The sequence below is a fragment of the Sapajus apella genome, unplaced genomic scaffold, assembly GCF_009761245.1.
Source record: "Sapajus apella isolate SASKATOON/1434 unplaced genomic scaffold, GSC_monkey_1.0 scaffold64, whole genome shotgun sequence".
Taxonomy (NCBI): Eukaryota; Metazoa; Chordata; class Mammalia; order Primates; family Cebidae; genus Sapajus; species Sapajus apella.
In genome coordinates this window covers 6199882-6224047 of record NW_022437004.1, presented here as the reverse complement: position 1 = coordinate 6224047, position 24166 = coordinate 6199882, and the positions used below count along the sequence as shown (strand labels likewise).

Sequence of the window (24166 nt, the reverse complement as noted above, 5' to 3'; positions counted from 1 at the left end):
TTTTACAAGCATTCATTAGTTTCTTTTTCTTTCTTTCCTTTTTTTTTTTTTTTTCTTTGAGCTGGAGTTTCACTCTGTCGCCCAGGCTGGAGTGCAGTGGTGTGATCTCAGCTCACTGCAGCCTCTGCTCCTGGGTTCAAGTGATTCTCCTGCCTCAGCCTCACAAGTAACTGGGACTACAGGTGCGTGCCACTGGCGTGACACTCAGCTAATTTTTGTATTTTTAGTAGGGACAGGGTTTTACCATATTGGCAAGGCTGGTCTCAAACTCCTGACCTTGTGATCTGCCTGCCTCGGCCTCCCAAAGTGCTGGGATTACAGGCATGAGCCACCGCGCCCGGCTGTGCTTATCTTTCATAATTAAAATGCTTTTATTTCTGGCTGAGAATTCATGTTATATGCTCATCGTGTATATGTTAGAATGGACTCAAAATATAATCTAAGGAAAATCTTTGCCCTGCATTTTCCAGCTCACCCCCATGGGGAAATTAGGTGGCTTTTTGTTTAAGTATGCATACTGGTCAGGTGCTTTCCTTTCAGAAGGGGCATCAATTCTCAGTTAATTATACTTAACTACGTCTTGGAACTTCTACACTTCGAGTTCTCAGAAAACATAATCTTGAATTATCTGATGTTGAATTATTTGCAAACGTTCAGTTGTAAAGATCATGTTGAGGAGAACTGCCTGATGGGAATGGGCTCATTCCATAGTCATCCTAAATGTTGTGAGGTTTGGAGACAGATCCTTGGAGAGATTTCTTGGATTACATTGTCTCAATACCGATCTCCCCCATGACTTGGCCCTTTGCTGACTTACATTTAACATTTTGCCTTGAATCTATACTGAGAGGTGTTTTAAGGAATACGTGGCCATTCGCTGTGGCTCATGCCTATAATCCCACCACTTTGGGAGGCCAAGGTAGGCAGATCACCTGAGGTCAGGAGTTTGAGACCAGCCTGGTCAACATGGCAAAACCCTGTCTCTACTAAAAATACAAAAATTAGTCAGATGTGGTTGTGTGCGGGAGCCCAGGAGTTCGAGACCAGCCTGAGCAACATGGTGAAACCCCATCTCTAACTGCCTGTAGTCCCAGCTACTGGGAAGGCCAAAGCAGAAGAATCACTTGAACTTAGGAGGCAGAGGTTGCAGTGAGCTGAGATCATACCACTGCACTCCAGCCTGCGCAACAGTGTGAGACGCCGTCCCAAAATAAAAAAAGAAAAAGAAGAATACATTACATTCACTGCTGTATAAACTGTAGGATTATTGTTGAGAATGATGAAACACACTACCGAGTTGGGCACAGTGGTATGCACCTGTAATCCCTGCTACTTGGGAGGCTGAGGTGGGAGGATTGCTTGAACCCAGGAGTTCAAGTGCAGCCTGGGCAACATAGTGAGACTTTGTCTCTGAAAAAAAAAAAAAAAAAAAAAAAGAACATACTATTCCAAAATGTGGCACCTTGGCATATTGAATATTTTAAGCTGAAGGAATTTAAGAAACAACATGTACAGGAAGGATATTCGGGCCTTCCCTTGAAGCAAGTCATAAGACCCTCATGTGAGAGGTGCCCTCCCATACTTGGAGAAAAGGAGCATCCCTATCTGCATCAACACAGGAACACCAAAGGGAATCTGGATGAACAGCCTCTGCTGTCTTCCCAGTTTATTACACTTCGCTAGCTCGTACTTTTTCATTATCCTATCACATTTCTCCATGACTCTCTACTCTTCATCAAACATAGCATAAAAACTCTCAGCTTAACCGCTTCTTCAGCTCTTCATTTCCTTATGAAGTCACTCGTGTCATGTAAAGCTTATATTGAATAAATTTGCATGCTTTTCTCTTGTTAATCTTTCTCTTGTTACACTGGTCCCAGCCAATGAATCTAAAATGGATAGAAGAAAAAGATATTTTTTCTCCCCTACAAGAACATTGTCTACATATCACAATAACACAGGAAATGCTGGTATCTTTTTTTTTTTTTTTTTTTTTTTTCTCGGCAGGTTTCCTTTTATTGGTTCCGACAGTTTGTGGAAAGAAGACATGAGGCCGTCTAGAGGCCAGCAGGTCCACCCCATCCTCCGAACGCCGCCACCCTGAAGTAGTGATGGAAGCTGAGATTCCAGGGATGTCGCAGCGCTGAGCACACTGACAGGTGGGGGCACAAGGGGCAGGGGTCCCCGAGGTGTTGAGAGGCTGGTGAGGGCAGAGAAAAGCGACATCCCGGGGCTGACGCCCTTGCTGCCCTATGCGCTTGGAGCACGCTGGTGCTTGTCCTCCGGGGCTCCGGTCACGCCCAAGCCTCCTGCCCCGACCACCAGCAACGCCGGCCTCCATGTGGCCTCCATGTGGCCATGTGAGTATCTGGTCCTCTTTTATCTTATAGACACTGTGAATCTTGAATAGCTTTGTTTTTTCCTGGCCACTAGGGAATTTTGAGCCAAATTTATATACTTCTTAGTGCCTATCTAGGAGCTCATGAATGAATCTTTAGTGCCTGAATATCATATTAATAATTTTTAACCCTAGGTATTATATTTTCCTTTTTTTTTTTTGAAATGGAATTTCACTCTTATTGCCCAGGCTGGAGTGCAGTGGTGTGATCTCAGCTCACTGCAACCTCTGCCTCCTGGGTTCAAGTGATTCTCCTGCCTTAGCCTCCTGAGTAGCTGGGATTACAGGTATGTGCCACCATGCCCAGCTAAATTTTGGTATTTTTAGTAGAGATAGGATTTCACCATGTTGGCCAGGCTGATCTCGAACCCCTGAAGTTTGAGTGCTGGGATTTCAGGCGTGAGCCTGAAAACCCACCAGGCCCAGCCGGTATTATATTTTCCTACCTTTTCACTTTCCCTTTGCCCTATTTCCTTATTTATATTAGTACATTTTAAATTGTTATATTTTATATATTTCTGTAAACTCCTCAAATCCTCTTTTTTCTTTTTTGAATGAAGGATAGTGGGTGGAGGGAATGGGGAATCCCCTTTACTTTTGAAAATATAATTTACTAAACCTTGCATGATTCAAACCAGGACCCTATAGTCTTCTATGAGACTTCTGACACACTATATTTACACGCACGTCACAACTCTAGGGAGACCATGAGAGTCACAGGCCCCTATTAAGTCAACTGTCTCTAAATCAAGTTATTTTATTTTGGGTTAGTGAAAAAAGTTGTTACGATCTGAATTCTAGACCTGGTTAATTCATTCATTTATTTAAATATTTGTAATTAGTTTCCTATGTACCAGGCATCCAGGCAGGTTCTGCAGATAACAATGGTAAACAGAAAATGAACATGGCCTGTGTCCTCATAGAGTTTATTATCTAGAAGTGAAGACAAACATTAATCAAATAATCACATATATAGTTACAGGAAATTAACAATGGTGATGAGTGGGTTGGACTGCAGAGGGATCAGAACTTTTCTTGGAAGTCAGGGAAGACTTCTCTGAATTGAGAGCTGCAGGATAATTAGAAGTTTGGTGGAGGATGAGGAGAGGCAAAAAACATTTTGGGAAGTGGGAACAGCATGTGCAGGAGCCATGTGGCAGGAGGGTGCATAGGCACTGGAGGAACTGAAAGAAGAGCCCTGTGGCTAACTGCAGAACATTTGAGGGACAGCGATACTAGCTGAGGGTGGGGCAGAAGACAGGTGCCAGTAAACCACTGAACTGTCTTAAATGACTAACCACATGAGCTATGATAAATAACTCACCTTTCCGAAACCTGTTTTCTAGGGTGAAAAACTCTGCTCCCTAAGCACACACAGTGATGCTGTACTATCGTTAAAGCTACAAACAAATTTGAGCTAAACTTTCTTTAGGGATCAGCATACTGGAATTTCCACTTACTCAGAAGGAAGGTTACAGAAAAAGGACCTTTCGGGAGTTTTCTAAATCAGTGGGGTACAGTGGCAGGCCTGTGGTTCCAGCTACTTGGGAGGCAGAGGCAGGAAGATCACTTGCGTGTAGGAGTTCTGGGGTGTAGTGCACTCTGGTCATTGGGTGTCCACACTGAGTTTGGCGTCAACACGGTGACCTCCCAGTAGTAGCGGACCACCAAGTTGCCTAAGGAGAGGTGAACTGGCCCAAGTCCGAACCAGAACAGGTCAAAACTCCCATGCTGATCAGTAGTGGGACTGCACCTGTGAATAGCCACTGCACTCATAGTTAACATAGTCAGAACCAGTCTCCCAAAATAAAATTTAAAAATAAAATAAAAATCAAATTATGGGCTGGGCATGGTGGCTTCATACCTGTAATCCTAGCACTTTGGGAGGACAAGGCAGACGGATCACTCGAGCCCAGTAGTTTGAGGTTGCACTAGTTATGACTGCATCACTGCGCTCCAGCCTGGGCGACAAAGCAAGACTTCCTCTCTAATTAAAAATAAATAAAATAAAATTAGGCACTGTGAAAGAAGAGCCTCAGGTGTAAATAGTCCTACAATCAGAAACCTTCAGGGAGCAGTGTCTGCCCTACCTGCTTAAGGGTTTTGTTAACATGCACAGAATACTTACAGACAATACATAAGGCACTTTAAGATATATTTTGTTTAATCCACACAACAAGGTTGGGATATATTATTTTTCTGTTTTGAAATGAGAAAACTAAAGCCAAAGAAATTAGGTATGTGACTTAATCAAAGTATATGAGACTGTATGACTTATTCAAAGTCATATAGCCGGAAAATCATAGAACTGGGACTCAAATTCAGGTAGTTTGGTCCAAATTCATATAAATCACACCAAAGAGGTCTCACCATGACTAAATGTGGCCCAGAATTGCCTATGAGACCTTCAGCTCTTCATTTCAGCCCCATGGTGGAGAGGTGGGGGTCTGGATCCACCAATCCTCATTCATGAACCCAATGTAAAAGAAATCTTATCTTCTAAGGAAATGCCCTCACTTCTGCTCTCAATCCAGTCAGGCAAGACAGGGGAAGAAAGTAATTTACTTATTGAAGAAACTACCTAAGAAGGTCCTCAGCTTAAAAGAAGGAAGTAAAACAGATAAAAATCCTTTTGCTTAGAGAGATAAAGATTCTACTTCCCCAGATGGCCTTGACAGGGAGTGGGTTCTGTGAAATCCATACTTTATAAAGAGAAGGGAAATGTCACCAGACTTTCATATCAGTAGAACTGTGTTAGAGTCTGTAAAGAGGAAAATATAACATGGGACCAGCTGTCAATACTTCTGTTTTTTAAAAAGAAAACCACCTTTAGAACAAAATAAGACCACACTGGAATGGAATAGGATGTCTTAGACCTGACAAGTTCTAACTTGGTATGAGATTATTAAGAGGCAACCCTTCAATCCTGCTGAGTCAATAGGCAGACTCTATTTTCAGTTTCCAACTTGTCCTGAGATGCTCTAAGGTTCTTGCCAAGTTGAATCAGCGCAGCATCTGTGGGTACCGATTAAGAACTCTACATTACCTAGGAAGAGAGCAGCAGAGAGTGTCAGTATAAAAGCATCCAAAAGTGAAGAAAATTCGCCAACTATCTAGTCATGGAGCCAAATGATTTGTTAACAGTAGGAAAAGGAAAGACCTGCTCTGGTGGGTCCAACTCCATATTCCCTGGGCAACTAGGTGTCTTTTTCTACTTCTTCTGACAGTCCTAGGAGGGACAGTGTTTGGCCTGAGAATCAAGGTCTCCTTGGAGGCTTCTTTGCATGGGTGTTTGACTTCTGCTGCCCAAACCTCTTGCTGAGGCTGTGCTCTTACCGCCTGACCCACCCCTTTTACTCACTGGGTTCCTAACCCTGCCTGACTTTCAGCATGCCTGCTCTCCTAAAGCATTCTCCTTTGGAATTTCTGATCTCTTTTGTTGCTATCTGCATGCCTAGTTTCTGGCACACTCTAAATTCTGCCTGCTTTTGGCTTCTAGGTCACTAATTTCTCCTTTCCTTTGGTTCTTGCATCCTTCTTAACTCCTGTTTTTCCATCTTTCCATCTTGCTGGCCTATTGTCTGGCCAAGACCCTACCTGCAGTTTCCTTCATCTACGTGATATTTTTTAACCTGTTTTTTTTTTTTTTTTGCAAAGCATCATCATTGTTCACAGTCCCAGAACTGACATATATTTAGAGTTTGAGGTAGCCTAATCAAGAAAAAATGCCTTTTGGGGAAGAGGAAATGCAGGATTAGAGTGGAGGCAAGTTTAGCCTATTTTAGAACTGAATCTCAGGAAGGCAATCATAGAGAATATAAAGTGAAAAATAGCTGAATTCAAATAGAAATCTTTTTATTGTTGGTAATTTAAGTAACAAAATAGTAATCATCTAAGAAGAATTTAAAATAAGAACTCTGATAGATCATTGCTTCTTAATAATATTCTAGGGTTTGTTTTTGAGAGTCAGAGGATGAGGAAGAACAAAAGCTCTGTTTTTCATATCATGAAAATGTAGTTCCTTTGAACTAGATGGTTTTAGGGCCAATTTTGAATATATGAATTTAGATTTTTAATGGGTAAAATAATTTAAAATTCACAGTTATAATAATTTATTTTTAGTGTCCCAAATTTGAAACCAATGTTTAATTTTAAATCTAATTGAACTGTGCTATTTTCATAGCAATTCACTGGCTCCTTTTGAAAGGTTTAATTTTAGGTTGTAGGAATTTAAGACAGCTAATTCTTTTTTTTTTTTTTTTTTTTTTGAGACGGAGTTTCGCTCATGTTACCATGAGCCAGGCTGGAGTGCAATGGCGCGATCTCGGCTCACCGCAACCTCCGCCTCCCGGGTTCAGGCAATTCTCCTGCCTCAGCCTCCTGAGTAGCTGGGATTACAGGCACACGCCACCATGCCCAGCTAATTTTTTGTATTTTTAGTAGAGACGGGGTTTCACCGTGTTGACCAGGATGGTCTAGATCTCTTGACCTCGTGATCCACCTGCCTCGGCCTCCCAAAGTGCTGGGATTACAGGCGGGAGCCACCATGCCCGGCAAGACAGCTAATTCTTAAAGTACCCCTATTTTAATCAGTTCTAGAGCAACAGTATGTTTTTCTTACGGATAAATATGTAACTCATGCTCGTTCCTTCAAAAATGATGAATTATGTGACTCTAGAGTTGTATAGTTGAAATTTTCCTTAGAATCAGAAAAACCAAATCCAGTCATTTCTATGTTTACCAGAATAGTAAAACATTTGTTTTGTTTTAAAGTGAGTAGAGCTAAGTAGCAGAAACACATAGAGAGTTTGCCTGTGATAGAATTCTGGCTGTGCACCTTCACAGCATGACCTTGGGCAAGTTACCCAAACTTTCCCCACCTGAGAAAGATTTTTAACCAACTCTGTCCACACAGTTTGTGTGACTTTGAGCTCTTTCTGTAAGTTCTTATTCTTATAACTAGAAATAACTGTGCTGTGCAAGCAACTGGAATTTAAATTTTGCCTTCATACAGGTGGTGGTTATACAGACTTCCCAGTTACCACCCCCAACCTGTTGGCCTGAATTTCAGAAGTGTCTCTCCCTCTGAACTATTTGATTCTGTGTCAACTTGATTCTATCCAGTTGCTGCCTAATCCAACACTGGCAACTGCTTTCACGAACTGTAGCCTGATACCTGGAAATATTTTGAAACTGTTGGCCTGTCAGCATCACCAAGTTCCAGTCCATTCCAGCGGATGTGTTCAACACTGGTTCTCTTCTCCTCTCTGGTATCAGCAGGCCATACTCGGCCCATTCTGAGATGTCAGATATGTAATTCTGTATTGTATAATCCTACAGCATCAAGAAATAGATTATGCTCATCAAAGTGTTTCATAAGACAGAGACATGGGTGACATAGTTTAAAAAGATCTCTATTAATGTAACAATGGTCAAAAAGTTTTACAAGAGTTGGTGCTTTAAAGGGACTAGTTTTGTTTACTAAGAAGATTAATTTGTGTGGAAAAGCCCATTTCCCTATAACTCAAAAATAAATTTTTACCTAAAGCTTTTTGGAAAGGTTTGTTGAAGATGCTAGCTCTCCATCAATTTGTTCAATAAGGAGAGTAATCAGGCTGGGTGTGATGGCTCATGCCTGTAATACCTGCACTTTGGGAGGCAGAGGAGAGCAGATCACCTGAGGTCAGGAGTTTGAGACCAGCCTGGCCAATATAGTAAAACCTTGTCTCTACTAAAAATACAAAAAAGTTAGCAGGGCTTGGTAGTGGACACCTGTAATTCCAGCTACTCAGTAGGCTGAGATGTGAGAATTGCTTGAACCCAAGAGGCAGAGGTTGCAGTGAGCCGAGATTGTGCCACTGTACTCCAGCCTGGGCAACAGAGGAAGACTGTCTCAAAAAAAAAAAAAAAAGTAATCCTACACAGCCTTATAGCATGGCATTTTAGACATTTTTTCAGACCTTCTACATAAGTCCAGTGCCTACTCTGTGCTAAGCATCATGCTGAACACTTTATAACACATAAACCCATTTAATCCTCTTGTTGCTGAAGATGAAACTGAGGCATAAAGATTTTAAATAGCTGGCCCAAGGTCATATAGCTAAAAAGTGGCAGAACTAAACAAAGAGACTCTGTTTTCAGTGGTTCTTGGAGAGCTCCTAACCACTCTAATGGAAAAAAGAAATATTGAAAAAAAAAAAAGAAAAAGAAAAAGAAAAAAACTGGCCGGGCATGGTGGCTCACATCTGTAATCCCAGCACTTTGGGAGGCCAAGGCAGATGGATCACAAGGTCAGGAGATCGAGACCATCCTGGCCAACATGGTGGAATCCCATCTCTTCTAAAAATACAAAAATTAGCTGGGCGTAGTGGCGCACACATGTAATCCCACCTACTCAGGAGGCTGAGGCAAGAGAATCACTTGAACCCAGGAGGTGGAGGTTACAGTGAGCCGGGACTGTGCTACTGCACTTCAGCCTGGCGACAGAGCAATACTCTGTCTCAAAAAAAGAAAGGAAAAAACTCAGGAAAAGATGAAAAATATACTCCACAAGAGTTTAAAACCCTTGTTACATTTTCTGAATTTGTTGGTTCTAACTGGATTTTACGGGGTGTAATCAGCAAGGAAACATCTGGATTCTCTAAGATCTTTACTGTCACCTGAGAGAATCGAATGTTTCCTGGACTTGGATGGTTGTTCTTGTGCTCAAGAGAATTGGGAAGTGTTTAGGGTTAGTCATCAGAAGGAAGAAAACACTGCAAATCACCCAGTGAACAGTGGTCTGGTAGTGCCATCAGGTCATCTCTTGCTGCGTTTGCTTCTACGTGATTTTCCTTTTCTGTGGAGAACATGGCATATCCTTATGCACAAATTTAAGAGAGTAGGGAAACCCTACTGTGAAATACTATTTTAATATTATGACATTGTCATGCTCACTTTGACGGCTCATAGAGTAAAATTGGAACCATATAGAGAAGAGTATCATGGCTTCTGCACAAGGATGATATGCCAATTCGCGAGGCATTCCATATTTTTAAAATCTGTATATTATGACATTGACAGTTTATACAAAATCCCAAAGACTATTGCCAGAGACTGAAGATGTCATCAGATGGTCTCAGGACAAGTTCATATCCTCCTGAAGTCTATAATCCACCATGATAAGGTGACTCTTTCAGTAACTTCCACGTGACAGGTCTCCTATGATGTTCACTTCTGACATTCTTGCCATAGTCACTGTGAATTCTCAATATAAGTCTTCTAGTGCAACATTGTGATTAGGAGCAATTTCAAGTTCCAGAATTACAGTGTTATGCCTTAAGTCAGACAAAAATCTTAGCACCAAGTTATTATGGGTGTTTCATTTGCTCGAAGAACTATTCCAAAAAGCCCCAGCACTTCTTCAGGGAATGTACTGATAAGAAATAAAGAACAAAATAAAAATTGTCATTCATGACTTTCAGATTTTGAATGCTGCTTTCAAGGTAAAAACCTTTTTAAAACTGATTTTATCTTTATACTTCTTATCTTCTTGGAAGCTTCATTTATTCATTCATTCTTTTATTCTCTTAATAAATGTTTATGAATTACCTTCTCTATGCCAGGTGTTAAGGAAATAACAACAAATTATAATTTCCCTTAAAATTCTTATCATTCTTCCTTTTTAAAGCATTGTATTCTATATTAAAAGCAGATACACAAAATACCTGCTCTACTTTATAAGTTTCTTGTGTTCCATACTCTAAACAGCATTTTAAAACATTTTGGACACAATAGATCCTCAATATTTTGTGGTAGAGTTAGTAGAAAATTAGGGACCCATTGTATTTTTTAATTCAAATGTCCAATGTGCCTTTTCACAGAAGATAAAAAAGAGCACTGTCTCTCATTTCAGTCTATGTTCTCATGATTAAATCACAATAGACTTCATTTTCATGGGGTTCAAATTCAGTTACCACCTTGCCTTACCAATACCCTGCATCATCTAGTGGCATGAGAAGGTGCATACAGACTACAGAGTATATGGAAAAAAACACTTGTCCTGAGGAATTTCAGGTAAAATGTGGGTTCTTTTTAATGGAATCATTACTCCAGAGCCTAATCTTCCTCTATTCTTTTCCCTTGCTCCTTTCTTGCTTCCCATTCTGAAGCTTCAAAGAAGCTCCTGTTTGAGTGTACCTTCCCAAGTCACTGCTACGATTTTAACTCAGAGGTTACTAAGTCAAATGCCTACAGGGACCAGATGGGAAAGATAAATAAATGCTGGGGGCTGAAGCAAGAAAGCTAGGAAGTGAGAGAGACTATAGCAGACCACAGGACAAGTGCCACATGGAGGTCACACCAGCCTGTGTGTGAGAGGTTTGGTTAGCTGATCTGATTTTTAAAACAGCCAGAATCTAGATGTTTATGTAAAATGTCCCAATTTGTAAATATTGGAAGAAACAAAACACAATCTGCCAAGGTCTGCCATTAACAACCTGTGTTCTCATTGGTATTGAATTCTAAGCACTGAAAACACCACAGGTTTCTGAAATGTCCTTGAAGAATGTCAGTTGATTTCTATGATCTAACCTTATGGTCAAGGCAAAAGAGAAGGCAAAGATTCTTATCAGGAATGTGATTTGATATTGGTCGAATTAGTACATTTTCATTAGTCTAATTAGTAGGCTTCCATTCTGCAGTTTTAAAAAAAATGTAATAAAGTAACTTTTTTTAGCTAAGAAAGGGGGAATGATATAAATATATATTCAATTTTTAAATACACATTCAATTTTGCTTTTATTTATATAAAGAAGAAATATTGGCACTAGAAGGATAAATTTAAAATTAATAAAAGTGATTACCCATGGAGGTAGTAGAAGAGAGAATAAAATTTCTCAATGAATATTTTTAATTTCATTTTTATTTTTGAACCAGATAAACATATTACGCATTCAAAAATTAAATTTAAAAATAAAAAACATCAAAATGACAATTTTTATTAACAGAGAAGTATGATAGGTTGAAAAATAAATTAGAGACTGGGCACTGTGCCATGTATCTGTAGTCGTAGCTACTAGGGAGGCTGAGACGGCAGGACTGCTCAAGCCCAGAAGTTCTAGATTACAGTGAACTATGATCTTGCCACTACACTCCAACCTAGGTGATAGATCAAGACTAAATAAATAAATTAGAAAGCACAAAAATATATAACTATAACATTGTATAAGGGAAGCAGAGTTTAAAAAGTTCAAGAAGAAAAGGGAACAATGTTATATTTCTAATAGCTAAATAAACAACCTTATAACTTACTCTTTAAAGGACAATACTCTTTCAATGGTATCAAGGTGCATGATATTCATATTGGATACACTTATGAGTTGTGTGACAGGGTTTTTTAATTAATTTTTTTTTTTTTAGACAGAGTCTCGCTCTGTTGCCAGGCTGCAGTGCGATGGTGCAATCTCTGCCTCCCAGGTTCAAGCAATTCTCTGCCTCAGCCTCCTGAGTAGCTGGGATTACAGTCACCCGCCACCACACCCCACTAATTTTTATATTTTTTAGACACGGGGTTTCACCATGTTGCCCAGGCTGGTCTTGAACTCCTGACCTAGTGATCTACCCACCTTGACCTCCCAAAGTGCTGGGATTACAGGTGTGAGCCACTGCGCCCGGCCACAGTTTTATTTTTAAATGCCAATATTTACAACACAAAACTGAAATTTACTTCCTTTACAATTGTTTAATTTTATGATAAAAATTTTGGATGTTGCTATAAAACATCAGAGAATTCATATCTTTTCAAAAATTCTTTTGAGAATATATAAACAAGAAAGTTCAAAGACCAGTGATCTTGATTTTCCTGTATTGGAACCCACTGGAGTCATTTCTTTGTCTCCATCATGTGTAATGTAACTTCTGGAAGGCCAAAGTTACACTATACATGATGACCAAGAGGCCGCAAATTAGCACCTCTGAACACAACCAGATGAATTAGTTTTGGATTAGCTAGCTTTTACTTAGAAAAACTGAAATCTTTAAGTACCATAAGAACAGGTACCAGAGCAGGTACATTTGGATGTTTGTAAAGTAGGTCCAGTGTATACATGAGGGATGGCCAGGCCTCTGCAGTGAGAATTCAGGAGAACATCAGACCAGAGGCAGAAAGGATCCTGCCCAAATTTGCCAAGGCCAACCTGCTTGGATCCATCTTGGGACTCATCCAAGTGGGTTTATAGCCAAACTGCAAGTCCAGTGGTACAAGGGCCTACCTGGATGCAAGGTTCTCAGTGTGGGCCCCTGGAGGGCCAGGGTCCTGGGGCATGTGAAGACAAGGGAAGCAACTCAACTTTGAAATGAAAATCTTGTAAACTAATTTTCGCCATTCAAATAAAACATTAATTTCATTTAGTCTTGGGTGACTCTAAATGGAAACCTGAATCACCATTTCTTCTCATTTGGTTCAAATTTTGTCCTTGTTATCCTTGTTTATATCCTTTACCATGAGAAACCCCAGACCACCAGGCCCCTCTCACCTCCCACCTGTCCCTCTCAAGGCTCTTCATATCTCCTATTCTGAACTCTTCTCAAGACTCGCCAGTTTCTGAGGCTTTTCCACTGTGCCCTCTATCATCAGCAAAATCCTCTACATCCTCAACTGCTTCTCTGAATATCTCCTTCACCTTCTTGTCCTAATGCCAACCTGACTCATCCCTGTAGACGCTGTTGTCCCTGCAGCCTTCCCAGCGCCCTCATACCACTGGACTGGGTGGTAGGAGAGGGTTCTTCTTGCTTCTTTCAAACTATTCTTCCTCCCACCTCTCTAATTCCTCCCCCTGCCCATTATCTTTTTTAAAAATCATCTCCTCTGATATTGTCACTCACCTTCGTCATTCCTCACCTACTCACTCACAGATCACTGTCTTATTTATCAAGGACTTTAGCTTTTGCTACTGGCATCTTCCCCAGCACCTCCCCTTTTCTAAGTCTTATTGTTTTTAATACACAAGCATATAATCTGTATGAAAGTCTGTCCTTGACTCTCTTCCAATGATCCTGCCTCCACATCCCTTAGCCATTCACTGCCATGGTCACATCCCACCCTAGGTTTCATCGGTCCTCCATAGTATCAATTTCATGGATCCCTCTCGAATTACCACACTGTTGTGGTCATCCTGCAGAAGCCAGATGGGCTCCTCCACCTAAAATTTCATTTGGATGTTGAGACTGATGATGCCACACATGTACCAAGATGGTGTGAAGAGGTTTGTTAACATACTGCAGCTTTCTGGGGAGAGCAGGGGAGGCTCCCAGACCAGTTAAAAAATGGCTTAAGAGAGCAAAGAAAGGAGACTATCTTAGGATTTCATAGTGGTTAAGGGGTAGGACCACGGTGAGGGTTCTCTCACACGGGCTGGGTCTTGCATGGTTTGAACTTCCTGCTGGCATCAAAGGCATCTAGGCTTTCTTATGTTTGCAAGGGGAAAGAGGAGTGGTAGGGCTTCAAAGTTGTCAGCACATATAAAAAATGGAGTTAGACTTACAATATATCTATATATTTAGAGACAGTGTCTCACTCTGTTGCCCAGGTTAGAGTATATGGCACCATCCTGGCTTGCTACAACCTCCTGCCTCAGCCTCCAGAGTAGCTGGGACTATAGGTGCACACCACCATGCTCAGCTAATTTTTAAATTTTTTGTAGAGATGGGGTCTTGTTATATTGCTAAGGCTGATCTTACACTCCTGTCAGAGCGTCCCAAAGTGCTGGCTTTACAAACATGAGATATGCCCAGCCTCAGACTATTATATACCTCCTATCTTTCCAAATCATTCTCTCTTTTCCCTAGACTCCTACAATCCCTCAACCCAAGAAGGACTTGCAATTCATTGATCCTACCACCTTTTAACTGTCTTTAACCTCTCCATATCCACTCTTCCTTCTTCATTCATCTTAAATTCCATGGTGAATCATAATCACACCCTTGCTTATCTCCTCAACTTCCTTGCTCTCTTCTCCTTGCTCTTATTCCTTTGGTAAAATATGATTAAACAGAATTCTCAGCCTGTTCTGGATCTGCTTCCCAGGAGCTAATTATTGCTGGAGAAAGAAGCACAATCATACTAACTTGTCTCACTTAAATTCATGACCAGAAACTGAAGTGGGCCCTACATGACACTCAACAAGCACACAATTTTTTTCCTAGTCCAGTCTTCTCGTTCTCCTAGATGACATTTCACACCTTCTCTTCCCTTCTCATATAATCTTTCCCACCTCCTCCCAGCTGATAGCATTACTTTCTACATCTCTAAGAAAATTGAAGCAATCAGAAGAGAACTTCCAAAGATTCCTATTACCATGCCTACCCACCTGCCTGTCTATTTCCATAGATGAGCAGTTTGTACTCCTGTCTACAAACGATCCTTCCCCCATGTGTTAGTTTTCAAACCCTTTTTCCCTTCCTTCTCAAGGACACCACTCCAGCACTTCTCACTTCTTGTTTCTACATGAATTTCCTTTTCTTCCAGATCATTCCCGTTAAAAACAAGTTATTTCTCCCCCAACCATATATTTTTTTAAAGAAATGGTCTGTCACCCAGGATGGAGTGCATTGAGGTGCATTGACCATAGCTCACTGCAGCCTTGACCTCCTGTGCTCAGTCTCTCCCCACTTTTTTTCCAATCTTCTTTTGACTCTACTTCTACCACCAGTTACTGTCCCAGATGTGGACTCCGCTTTGTAGGAGAACTTCTCAAAAGAATTGTTCCTATTAGCAATCTCCAGTTTTGCTCCTCTCTTTTTTTTCTTAAACCCACTCCAATCAAATTTTTCCTCTATTGCTCCCCTGAAGGGTTATCAATAGCCTCCATGTCACTAAATCCAAGTCAATTCTCAGTGCTCATTTGCATAGGAGCACTCCCGCCTACCAGATCCAGGAGCTTCATGGCGACTCACTCAGGTCTCCCACTTCACTGGCTGCTCCTTTTTAGTCTCCTTGGCTGGTTTCATCCACTACCTTGCCTTACAGCTCCATTGGTCCGCAGGGCTCCATCCTCGGTTCTCTTCTATTTACACTCACTTCCTTGGTGATCTTAGGCAGTCTCATGGCTTTAAACACCATCTAAATGCTGATATCTTTCATATACCTCTAGCTTAGATCACTATCCTTAATCCTAGACTCGCTCATATATACAGCTGCCTAATCAAGATCACTTCAATTTCTAATAGATACCTTAAAATGTAACATGTCCAAAACCGAACTCCTTTTTTGCCTCAAAATTCCTCTACTTGTAGTCTTCCCCATTTCCCTTGCTGTTTCCCCCATAACCTTTATTAGCATTCTTACCTTATTTGATTTTATTGATTACATTTATTATTTATTGCCCCTCTAATATCCACAAGAGCAAGGATTTGTGTCTGTTTTGTCCATTCGTTGAACAAACAACTTGAATAGTGCCCGGGTACTCATAAATCTTTATTAAATGAATGAATGAAACCACTAGGATCCATCCTTACCTTATTCAGAAATTACCGTCTCTTAACCCAAACAGAATCAACGAAAAATTGGTTTATCTGAAAGCAATAAAATAAGACCAAGTAGCTGTAGTCCTAGCAATACAGGAGGATGGCTTCAGCTCAGGAGTTTGAGTCCAGCCTAGGCAACATGGTAAGACCCCTCTCAGAAAGAACCACCACCATAAAAAAAATCACCGAGGTTTAAAAACTGTGTATTTGGGTTGAGGGAAGGGGCAGGCGTGAAGGTACTCTTCAGAAACAAGGTACCTGAACAAGGCTTACGTAAAAACCAAGTGAGAATGAGTAATGGTTTGTTTCTGGGGAAACCACTTCTCAGAGCAATAGGCCTGAATGAGCTGTAACCGGCCACCTAAACTTTGTTAGCATCACGCGAAAACATGGTAGGTGGGGTAAAAAGAAGCCAAAAAAAAAAACTTCTCCCATTACAAGTCACTTGGATCAACAGCTGTTCTCCCACTAGGGTGGCTCTTTTTTTTTCCCTTATTTGGAACTCATTGTCAAAAGAAAGACACCACACCCTGTGTTTTGTAGCCTTAATTAGGTAGCAGGCCAAGTCCAGGCTCCCTGCCTTCAGGGCTGTATTTAATTCTGTGCGTTTTTTTGTTTGTTTGTTTGTTTTTTCTTTTGAAATCAGTGTTCCTGGGTGGGGCCAGGAAAAATCTGAAACAGTCTTAAAAACAATACAAACCAAAAAAGTCGGAATTTTTTTAAAGTACGTTTTTCGAAAAGTTGAAGGCCGTTGGAGGCCAACTGGAGGAGGGCAGAGAGGCACTGAGTTCGGCGCAGAGCCCAGACCTGGGGCGATGCCCCGGTCTGCGTCTCCAGCAGCTGCAGACACCTCCATCCCCCGACCGCCACCAAGAGCGAGGGAGGACAAGCCGGTCCCCAGGAAAGGAGCCCCAAGCTTCCCTTGAATTTCGAAACGACCCATCAAGACACGTCTTGACTCCAGGAGCAGAGTCCTTGGGGAGCGTTGGTGCTGCCGGGGCGGGGTGGCGGGACGCGCAGCCAGGCGCAGCGCGGGGAGCCGGAGGCCGGAGAACGCAGCCAGGCCAGCGCGGTCCGGGGGTCGCAGCACCAGCCTGAGAGGCGCACGCCCCAATCCGCGCGGAGCGTGCAACACCCCAGCTTCCGCGACACCCCCTCCCGCCTCCGCGCGCCTCCCCTTTAAGCTCCAGGCGCAGTCGATTTGTGTCGGCGGAGGCGAGGTGTGACTCCCCTTTACGGCGGAGTCGGCGGCAGCGGCTCTGACAGCCGCGGCTGCCGGGCGCACAGGGCAGGAGGCCGGGCCTCGGGCCGCCAGCCGCAGTTACTGCAGCTGGGCCGAGGGAAGCGCGGCGCGCGCCGCGGCGGGGGCGGGGGAGTGGGCGGGCCCGGCCCGGCAGGGGGCGGGGAGGCGGGGGGAGGCGGGGAGCCCGGCCGCCAGCGCTCGGGTCCGCCTCTGACTGCAGCGCGGCGGGGCGATGTGTGATTACCATGGCGAGGAGTCTCTGTCCGGGGGCCTGGCTAAGGAAACCCTATTACCTCCAGGTAGGCTGGCGGCACCCCCGCCACCCGCTGCGGGAGCACCCGGCCGCGCGCTCTGCCGCGCCGCGCGGGACTTGCCCGCTCCCCTCCTCCCTCTCTGGGTCTGCGCCCGCCCGAACCCCGCTGCCCCCTGCCGTCCGGCACCTGGCGGCGCGCCCTCCCCAGCCGCCTCGGTTGCGCTGCCGACGCCCCCCACCGCGGCCCTTGCGCCTCCCGCGCCGCGGCCAGCCTGGCTCCAGGGCCAGGGTCCAGGGCCCGGGTCGTCCTGCCTGGGTTTGCCCTCTCACCCTGAGAGCCCCGAGACGTGACCCGGGTACGACCCCCGCGCTCCGGGTGCTGCCCGCAGCCCTGCGCCCTTCCAGGCGGAGCTCGACGGGCCGCCTTCTCCCTGGTCGTTTCGGGGCTTTCCCTCCTCCCCCGTGCGCCCCCGCAGGTCGGCTGCTCTTGACTCCGTGTCTTGGGTCTTAAGTCGGGGGTAGAAAAGGTGGTGTAGCATTCCTCCGTATCTTAGAAAATTATGACAATTTGTCACACCAGTGTTTCCCCAGACCCCAAAAAGCAGCGCCGAGCCCCTTGGTTGGGTCTTTCCATCACACCCAGGATTTAAATGGGAGGTGGAGATCGCTAAGCCTGAACCAGGCGGCTGGGTGTTTGCTTTTTTAAAGGAAAGGGGCTGGTGGCTGGTCTTCTGATCCCAAATACCCCAGCAATGCAAACGTAATTTTCAGTCATGTCGTGTGTACTGTTCGCGTGTTAATTTTTCATGATTTCCCGTTCCACCCTCTGTTCCGCTGCCAGTCTAGTCTTGGAACCCTACTACTGCCTAAGTGTACTGTTTGGTCACCAGGGGGACCTAGTAGACACCGCGAGTAGCTGAGCGCAAATCCATCACTCCGATGGAAAAACAACTACAAATCAATGCCTTGCGTGGGTCAGTAGTGTTAGCCAACACTGCATTCAGAGGACAGTATTCCTTTACTGCTTACATTAAAAGGCCTAAAGGTATTGGTAGATGATTTGGGGTCAGCTGGTGCTTTTATAAATTAAGAAAAAAGTTGAGAAGATAACCATCATGGGGCAAGTAAATATTACATTTTTGTTTGAAAATTGTATGTGTGAGTCATTACCTTGAAATGAGTGATGTACTGCAAATTGGAAGCATGATTTGACAACCCATGATATTAAGCGTCTACGAATAAAACTGAGTCTTTGTAGCAAGCACCACCAATAGTAATAGTAATATTAATTGTGCCCTTGAGTAACACTATCACAACCGCATCTATAATTCAGCCCAGGCCAGGTACCTTTTTATAATCCTTTGTAACACCTCACACCAGTGCTAAAAAAAAAAATCTTACCTGCCAGGCACGGTGGCTCACACCTGTAATCCCAGCACTTGGGAGGCCGAGGTGGGCAGATTGCTTCAGCTCAGGAGTTTGAGACCAGCCTGGGCAACATTGTGAAACCCTGTCTCTACTAAAAATATAAAAATAAACATAGTTGGGTGGGATGGAGGGTGCCTGTTGTCCCAGCTACTCCGAGAGGCTGAAGTGGGAGTATGGCTTGAGCTGGGGAGCAGAGATTGCAGTCAGCCGAGATCAGCCATTGCACTCCAGCTTGGGCAACAGGGTGAGACCCTATCTCTTAAAAAAAAAAAAACAAAAAAAAAAGTATTTTACTATGGAAATTTTTATGCATTTAGAAAACAGAAAAGAATAGTGAACTGTCATATGCCCATCACCTGTCCTCAACAGTCAGTATTTTGTTTCATTTCCCCTCCCCCACCCCTTCCAACCAACGTATTCATTCATTCGTTTGTTCATTCATTTAATTTTGAGACGGGGTCTTCCTCTGTTGTGCAGGCTGGATTGCAGTGGCGCCATCTGGGCTCACTGCAGCCTCGACTTTCCGGGCTCAGGTAAATCCTTTCACCTCAGCCTCCTGAGTAGCTGGGACTACAGGCACATACCACCATGCCCAGCTAATTTTTGTACGTTTTGTAGACGTGGGGTTTCATCATGTTGCCATGGCTAGCCTCAAACAACTGGGCTCAAGCAATCCTCCTGCCTTGACCTCCCAAAGTGCTGGGATTACAGGCATAAACCACCAAGCATAGCTGAACCAGAGTATTTTAAAGCAAATCTCAGCCATCACATCATTTAATTTAAGTACCTCAATATGCATTTCTAATAGATAAGGGTATTTTTAGAGATAATCATAAGACCATTATCATGCCTAACAAAGTTAATAACAATTTATTTTTCCCACCCTGAGATATGCATCAACCTGAGATTACTGACTAAATTTGATTTGCCATGGAGTGGGTTTACTGTGATTTGAATGAGTCTTTCTGCAAAAACAAAACAAAAAACCCTCCTCTTATCAGCTCGTTCATGCCAGAAATTCTTCTTATGAGGCAAACTGGTTTTCATTTCATGTTGTGGAAGAATGTCTTAGAATACAGATGTCTGGTTTAAGTAACTTTTCCTGTGAATGAATGTATTATTTTAATTTAAAGTGAGTGTGTAATTATTCAGCAGGTATAAGAGGTCTTGTTCTGTTTTGGGGTAGGGAAAGGGTGTAGAGTACGGGAAGGAGCTGGATTTATTTCAGAGATAGAGGAAAGAGATGAAGGGCCAGGAAGAGGAGAGAAAGGTTACAGAGACCAGCTTTGTATACTTACAGTTTTGCTGTTTGTCTTTAACTGGATGGGGTCACAAACCAGTTATGTCCTGAGGTGTTCAGGCCTTAGGAGTTGCAAGTTCCCTTTTTTCTATAGTTTACAGGAGAAAACTTTTAAGCAGTCAGCTTACTTGTAAGGGAACTTCATTCTCAGTATTTTTATTAATCCAGATATCACTGTGGCATTTGGTAACACTTTTGGAGAACTGTAGCATTATGCAATTTATGATATATTTTCAGCCATAATGGGCATTCGTGGGCTAACACAGGTACCTGATCACTGTTCATAGCTTTGTTTATATAGCAAAGGAGATTTTGTTGCCTGTGAAAAAACGAACTTGTGTTTTATATGCGTAACATAGTATATTATTCAGCAATAAAGTGAAAAGAAGTTCTGATACATACTGTAACATGGATGAACCTTAAAAACGTTAAATACATGAAAGAAACCAGTCACAAAAGATCACGTGTTATTTCATTCATATGAGATGTCCAGAATGGGCAAATCTATAAAGACAAAAAAATAGATTGGTGATTACCTATGAGGAAATGGGGAGTAACTACTGATGGATACAAGGTATTCTTGAGGGGAATGGAAATGTTCTAAAATTGATAGTGGTGATTGTTGCACAAGTCTGTGAATATACCAAAACCTACTGAACTTTATGCTTTAAATGAATAAATTGTAGGATATGTGAATTATTTATGTATCTCCATAAAACTGTTAAAAAAGAAAAATAAATGAACTGAGTTTATCATGAAAGTGGTCCTTCTCTCTGCCTTTTGCTGCAAATTCCACCAAGGCCAGCTTTTTGGTGCAGGAAGCACTTATTCCAGGGGAGCGGGGCAGGCACACTGTCAGTGTGTGCAGCCCCTCTTTGGGCTAGGAAGACTCATGACCTTCCTGGAATAGCCAACAGACATTTACCTGAGCAACGAGCTTCTCACAGCAAGGCATCTTGCCCAGAGCAAGCCAATTTATGGTGCCATGCTTTCCAGACATTTTGTTGAAACATTACTTGGGAAATAACACTTCCTGGACAGGTTAAATGATACAGCACATTGTACCTAGTAGATTCCTGCCTCTGAGATCAGAAACTGTGGGTGTATTAACTGCCTAAACCATTTTTAGGCAGTATTTTTCTTCCATGTCCCATTATGGTATATACTACTTGTGGCCTGCTTGGGTGTGGTAACCCAGAATGACACCTGCATTTGTCTGTGTTTAGCAGTGTGTTTTCTACAAACTAATATTCTACTTTGTTTAGGGTTTGCTCTCGTAGTCTGAGTGAAGCTGATAACACAGCCACCCTGTAATTTGTTGGTTTTGGTTTAAAATACCTTCTTCCTTCTCACTGTTGTTAAGTCCTAAAAGAATGAAAGTTAAGACAATTTAGCATAATTCTCTGTACTTAGCTTATACACATTTTCCATTCCAGGCTTTCTGCCTGTCTGTTCTGTTGCATATGAAAAGTTGGTACAGTTCTAATGGAATTTGAAGTCCCATATACTTGAGTCCTTGGAAGATTTTCAAGCCCTTCTGTTTGTAAAGGGCTTAAAGTTTTTGAAGTATCCTCTTGAAAATGACTGCCCTAGCAATTTCTATATGTGTTCAGTAGGATTGTCATGAGTGAACAGATAGATGTCATGTTCTAACTAGGGTGTTGGCACTTGTTTAACATTTCTGATACCTAGCATTTTGGCTCATATTAGCATAATTTTTCAAACATGACTGCTGTGGATGGTTTGGTTCCTTATGAGTTAATGTAGATATTTTGTGGGATGCCAGACTGATACAGATTAACTGGTAATAGTAATAATGTTGCCGAATACTGTAGTAAGAGTAATATGGCTTTTTGCCCATTTTCACTCTCCAGGACTATTTTAAATCTAAGGATAATTAGAGCCTATGGTGTTCCCTATCCTCCAAAGACTACAGAGGGAGAAGATCTGTAGTTTGTGTAGTTCTCATTAACTTTATTGGACCTGCTGTTCAGAGATTAGCTTTTGCCTTTGCCTGAAACTTAATCTCCAGAACTATGATTAGTTTTCTGAGACTGGTATGTGTACAGAGAGCCATTTGATATTACCATTAGTTGCTTTTGAGCCTTCGTTAGAAGCTCAAAGAAATGGTGAATTCTCAGGCAGATTGCATCCTTAACACGTTTCTTTCAGACTAAACCATACAATAAAACTGTTTCTTCATTGTAGGCTTCTCAGTGCCTCAGATTTTTGTTTTTGTTTTTAAGTTAAAGACTAAATTTTTTAGAGCCATTTAAGTTCACAGCAAAATTGAGAGGAATGCAGAGATTTCCCATATACCCCTTGTCTGGACACATGCATAGCCTCCCTCCTTTTCTTTTCTTTTCTCCCTCCTTTTCTTCTTTTCTTTTCCCTTGATACAAAGTCTCTCTCTGTCACCCAGGCTGGAGTGCAGTGGCACAATCATGGCTCACTGCAGCCTCTTCCTCCATGTTCAAGTGATCCTACTGTCTCAACTTCATGAGTAGTTACAGGCCCATGCCACCAAGCCCAGCTAATTTAATTTTATTTTTTAGAGACAGTGGTCCCACTGCATTGCCCAGGCTAGTCTTGATTTCTTGGGCTCAAGTGACCCTCCTGCCTTGGCCTCCCAAATGTACTGGAATTATAGGAATGAACCACTATGCCTGGCTCCTCCTCTATTTTCAACATTCCCTACCTAATGGTATATGTTTTAGAGTTGATTAACCTACACAGACATATTAGCACCCAAAGTCCATATTTTACATTAGGGGTTATTCTTTGTGTTGTACATTCAATGGGTTTGGATAAATGACATGTATCCATCATTATAGTACAGAAAGGAGTTTCACTGCCTTAAAAATCGGTGCCCTGCTTATTCATCCTTCTATCCCCATTGAGCCCCCAACAACCACTGGTCTTTATTGTCTCTATAGTTTTGCCTTTTTCTAAAATGTCGTCTAGTTGGAACCATATAGTGTTAGGTAGCCTTTTCAAGTAGGTTTCTTTCATTTAGTAACATGCATTTAAGTCTCCTCCGTGTCTTTTCATGGCTTAATAGCTCATTTCTTTTTAATGGTGAATAATATTTCATTGTCTGAATGTACCAGAGTTTATTTATCCATTCACCTACTGAAGGGCATCTTAATTGCTTCCAATATTTGGCAACTATGAATAAGGTTGCTACATAAACATCTGTGTGCAGGTTTTTTTGTGGAATGCCCCAGTTTTTCATCTTGATGGGTTATAATATTATTTTATGTTCTCCGTAAAAGTTTTCTTTTCTTTTTTTTTAGCAGTTAGGTACATTGTAATGTTTTTATTTTTAAAAGTTGTTTCTAAAAGCAATACTGTATCATTCTGTTAAATACCATCATTTTACATTGCCTGATTGAAGAGGTAAGGTGTCAGCCGGGCACAGAGGCTCATGCTTTTAATCCCAGCACTTTGGAAGGCTGAGGTGGGCGGATTACTTGAGGTCAGGAGTTTGAGACCAGCCTGGCCAACATGGCGAAGCCCAGTCTCTAAAAATACAAAAATTAGCCTGGCATGGTGGCGTGTGCCTGTATTCCCAACTACGTAGGAGGCTGAGGTGGGAGAATCACTTGAACCCTGGAGTAGGAGGTTGCAGTAAGCCAAGGTCATGCCACTGCACTCCAGCCTGGATGACAGACTGAGACTCTGCCTCAAAAAAAAAAAAAAAAAAGTTAAGAAAGAAAAGGTAAAGTGATAATATTTTTAACATATCTATTTCTTTTTCTTTTTCTTTTCTTTTTTTTTTTTTTGAGGCAGGGTCTTGCTCTGTTGCCCAAGCTGGTCTCAAACCCCTGGGTTCAAGCAGATCTTCCCACCTTGGACTTCCAGAGTGCTAGGATTACACATGAGAGCTACTATGCCTGGCCATATCCATTTCTAGATGTTCAAATAATTTTCAAATAATTTTCCTTTAAAACCCTTTAATCTATGAAGTATGTGAGTTTAGAAAACCAGGATACTAATATTTTGGGTTATTAAAATATGCACAGAAAACTATGTGAATGT

The 24166-nt window shown here is 42.3% G+C and overlaps 1 protein-coding gene and 1 non-coding gene across 2 annotated transcripts in view; both read left to right on the top strand.

Moving 5' to 3' along the window:
• The first annotated feature begins 9328 nt into the window (after positions 1 to 9328).
• On the top strand, positions 9329 to 9433 carry LOC116530061. Its single transcript, XR_004259811.1, has one exon. It is a non-coding gene; the product is annotated as a U6 spliceosomal RNA (small nuclear RNA).
• A 7730-nt stretch (positions 9434 to 17163) lies between these two features.
• The window catches only part of DIPK1A (divergent protein kinase domain 1A), a 121780-nt gene continuing 114777 nt past the window's right edge, over positions 17164 to 24166 (top strand). Inside the window, exon 1 of the mRNA XM_032247906.1 lies at positions 17164 to 17443. Within this exon, the coding sequence (XP_032103797.1) occupies positions 17390 to 17443 (54 nt within the window). The 5' untranslated portion in view covers positions 17164 to 17389. The remainder of the gene's footprint in view (positions 17444 to 24166) is intronic.